Source organism: Triticum urartu, chromosome 7A (assembly GCF_056163025.1).
Source record: "Triticum urartu cultivar PI428250 chromosome 7A, HENAU_Tu73, whole genome shotgun sequence".
Classification (NCBI taxonomy): domain Eukaryota; kingdom Viridiplantae; phylum Streptophyta; class Magnoliopsida; order Poales; family Poaceae; genus Triticum; species Triticum urartu.
In genome coordinates this window covers 165029547-165032881 of record NC_141879.1, presented here as the reverse complement: position 1 = coordinate 165032881, position 3335 = coordinate 165029547, and the positions used below count along the sequence as shown (strand labels likewise).

At 42.9% G+C, this 3335-nt stretch overlaps 1 protein-coding gene across 2 annotated transcripts; it reads right to left on the bottom strand.

Annotated features, from left to right (window-relative positions):
- Window positions 1-1296: 1296 nt before the first annotated feature.
- Window positions 1297-2985, bottom strand: LOC125523908 (NAC domain-containing protein 20-like). Of its 2 annotated transcripts, XM_087536774.1 has the most exons (3): window positions 2287-2985; window positions 2123-2173; window positions 1297-1963 (listed from the first exon to the last, which is right to left on the bottom strand). In XM_087536774.1, the coding sequence occupies exons 1-3, from the start codon at window positions 2788-2790 to the stop codon at window positions 1628-1630; spliced, it is 891 nt and encodes a 296-aa protein (XP_087392900.1). In that variant the 5' UTR covers window positions 2791-2985; the 3' UTR covers window positions 1297-1627. The 2 variants fall into 2 exon arrangements, with proteins under 2 accessions (XP_087392900.1, XP_048544930.1); XM_048688973.2 differs by having other exon boundaries at window positions 1297-2173.
- Window positions 2986-3335: the final 350 nt, after the last annotated feature.

Sequence of the window (3335 nt, the reverse complement as noted above, 5' to 3'; positions counted from 1 at the left end):
TGGTTACGAGGTAATCGAGCAGAATAAATGGTGCATATAGTGTCATCATGTTGCATGCTAGTATCATCAGATATATATGTTCATGCCATGCTCATATTATTCCAGCTGTATCATGTTCATGTGGTTCATGCCATGTTATTATGATAATCTCATGATAAATTCCTGCTTAATCGGTAATTGCGATGTTGTTGTTTGTCTTGAATGCTTTTGGTTATTGTGAGCTTGCAAGTACATTCAATGTACTGACCTGGCATGTCATGCCAGTTTGCAGGTCATGCCGTGATTGCTTGATTGCTTGTCGTGGTTTCCGTTTGTGGGAGCTAGGATAAGCATTCCAGCCAGAGTCCCTGCGGAGTGGAGTTCATCACCATCGTCCCTGTTCCGCTACTAGAAGTTTTGTTTTTCCGCTGGCTTTGAGTTGTTCTGCTGCTTGCATAGAGCAACTGAGGATGGCATAGTGTCGCCGTGCCGATGTTATTCCTTGTAATGTCAGAGACCTTGTATTCATATTTGTGTAATAATAGAAAGCTGGTTTGTTCTATGCTAAGAAATGCCGTATTCCAGAAGACTTCTCCTCGACCTCTGAGCTGGAATACGGGGCGTTCCGGTTTCTCTGAGCCGGGGTGCCACAAGTATGAACCCTAGGCATTGTCTCTAAGCATTGCAATACCGTTTGTGCTCTGTATCACTTGCTACCTTGCTGTTTTTTATTTTTTGGATTAAAAAAAACATATATCTACTATCCATACTACACTTGTATCATCATCTTTTCGCTGAATTAGTGGACCTATATAATTTACCATTTTATTTGGTGTGTTGGGGACACAAGATATTTCTTGTATTTTACTGTAGGGTTGTTTGAGAGATACCATCTTCATGCTACACCTCCCACGGACTGATAAACCTTAGGTCATCCACTTGTAGGAAATTTGTTGCTGTCCTACAAAACTCTACACTTGGAGGCCCAACAAAGTGTACAAGAATAAAATTTGTGTAGTAGACATCACACTCTTTTACTTATTGCTATTTACATTTCGTTGCAACTCCACCATCACAAATCACTACACTGTTACGCTTTTAGCACTTACGGGATGGATTTGTCATTTATCAACTAAACCAATAGGGGATAAATGGACATGCACATTCAGTTTCTAAAATAAATTAACCAATGCATTTAAAAAATCAAAGTGGAAGTAAGAGTTCGTAGGGTGGATGGGAATCTCTCTTTATTAGTGCATGCCCAAAATTTGTTTCCAAATAATTATACATATGTAATCAAATCCACAATAATACATCTAGGAAAATATTCATAATTAAACAAAATAGTTTATTCCACAGACGATAAAAACATGCTTGATGTACACACTGATAGGTATTTTACAACATGGAAATGTAGCTAGGTATACACCGGCGGGTGGTGCATACACATGGCAGTACACATACAGACAATACTAGCACAAGAGAGGCATGCCAAGCAAGACAATGCATACAAACTCTCTTGTGATCATGCTGAAAAATGAAATGCGGCGCAAACCAATACAGATGTTGGTATATATCAACCGATCTTCTGGTGGATGATTATTTTATGCATGCACACATGTATATGTTCTCGCGAGTCATATGATCGTCAATACTTCCACATGCCATCCATGCCCATGTTCATTGACAAGATCTCGCCGGAGGTTGCTATGCCACCGTTACCCTGGTTGTTGTTGCTCAACCAGGTCACAACGTCCTCATGAGACACTATGGACGATGAACCATACCCAGGATCGACTCCAACCATGAAGCCCTGGTCTACACTCATCTCCATCATCTGCTGTTGCTGGTGGTGGTTGTAGGATGACATCGATGACTGTGGTGAGGCCATCATTTGTTGGTAGTGGTTACCAAAGTAGTGGTTGTTCATCATCGGAAGTACCACACGGCCCATCGCAAACGATCCGGCCTCGAAGGTATGCATCTGGTACAAAGAAGTTTCAGGCAACGGAGGCGGTGGTGCCAATGAAGACAACATGTCATAGTCCATGAGAGGAATCAATGTACTAGATTTGAGAAAGCTCTGTTGTTTCTCTTGCCCCATGGACATGGGAATGGACATGTCATATGATGGCATCATCACCTTCTTCAGTCCAGTGCTTTTATGGAAGATTCTACAAACCACATACTCCCCCTACCAACATAGATAAACTGAATTAGTGCAAATCAACAACGGTCGGTAGCTAGATATTTATGTACATGCATATTCATGAGTCATGAGTACTAATAGTTAATGTTTTAAAATACCTTGGAAGATGCATTAATGGTGGTGGCTTTGGCGATGTCAGCGGGCAGGCCGGGTGTGGGTTGCTTACCGCTCTTGAGTCTGTACTCGTGCATGATCCAGTTTGTCTTCTCCCCCTTGGGGGCCCTTCCCTTGTAGAATACGAGCGTCTTCTTCATGCCGATGATACTCATGGTCAGTGGGTGGATGATCTCCTTGTCCTTTCCGGTGGCCTTCCAATAACCGGCCTTCGTGGCCCGGTTGGTCCGTATCCCGGTGGAGTACTTGAGACCCTTCTGGGAGAAGAAGTATCGCCCCTTCTCCCCCATGTTTACCTTCTTTAGGAGATCCCATGGCTCACATTTGTTCAGGTCCACCTCCTTGACCACCGTGGTGTCGAAGACTTTCTTCAGCACCTTGGGGACCAAGTAGAAGGTGATGATCTCCACGTCCGTCGGTTGAAACCTGAACCCTGGTGGCAGATTCAATTGTTGTTGATGATGTTGAACTTGAAGGTGGTCTGCCATGGCGAAGGCTTTGTGGGAAATGGGTGCTGAGGTGGAACAAATATTGGGGACAACAATGGATATGTGTGTATCTATGGAAGGAATTCAGTGATATCTAGAGATATGAGAGTGAGGTGCCTAAATAGGAGCTAATGCGTGCACCGGAAAGACACTTGCGAGAGAAGCCTTGGCATTTTCTAGGCTTTGCTTATTTGTTCTTACTGGCAATGGATGGATGGATGGACGGATGTGAGCTAGCTATATAAATAGAGATAGTTGGCTATACTTTACAACTGTGTGCTACTTATCTTGCTGTGGGCGGCATGCCCAGGTGGTGACAGGTGCTACGTTTCATGAACTCCAAGCCATGACATGCCAAATTGAACACTTTTGGTTTGTTCTCATTCTTGTTAATGTATTCATATCTACTGATCATGCTATGCTCCACTCTATTGCTAACGTTTGGCTTTGCGATGCAAAGCAAACATATGTTGTTTTCCATGTGTCATATGTATGCTTCCACCATATGCATTCATATTTATATACAAGATATGTAGGTAAAGTCG

What these genes read in the sequence shown, in the direction of transcription:
- LOC125523908 (XM_048688973.2), bottom strand. Translation starts at nt 2,790, where the DNA reads ATGGCAGACCACCTTCAAGTTCAACATCATCAACAACAATTGAATCTG. An exon ending in CCATTAATGCATCTTCCAAG is followed by an intron (nt 2,174 to 2,286) that starts GTATTTTAAAAC and finishes CTATGTTGGTAG; the next exon opens with GGGGAGTATGTGGTTTGTAG.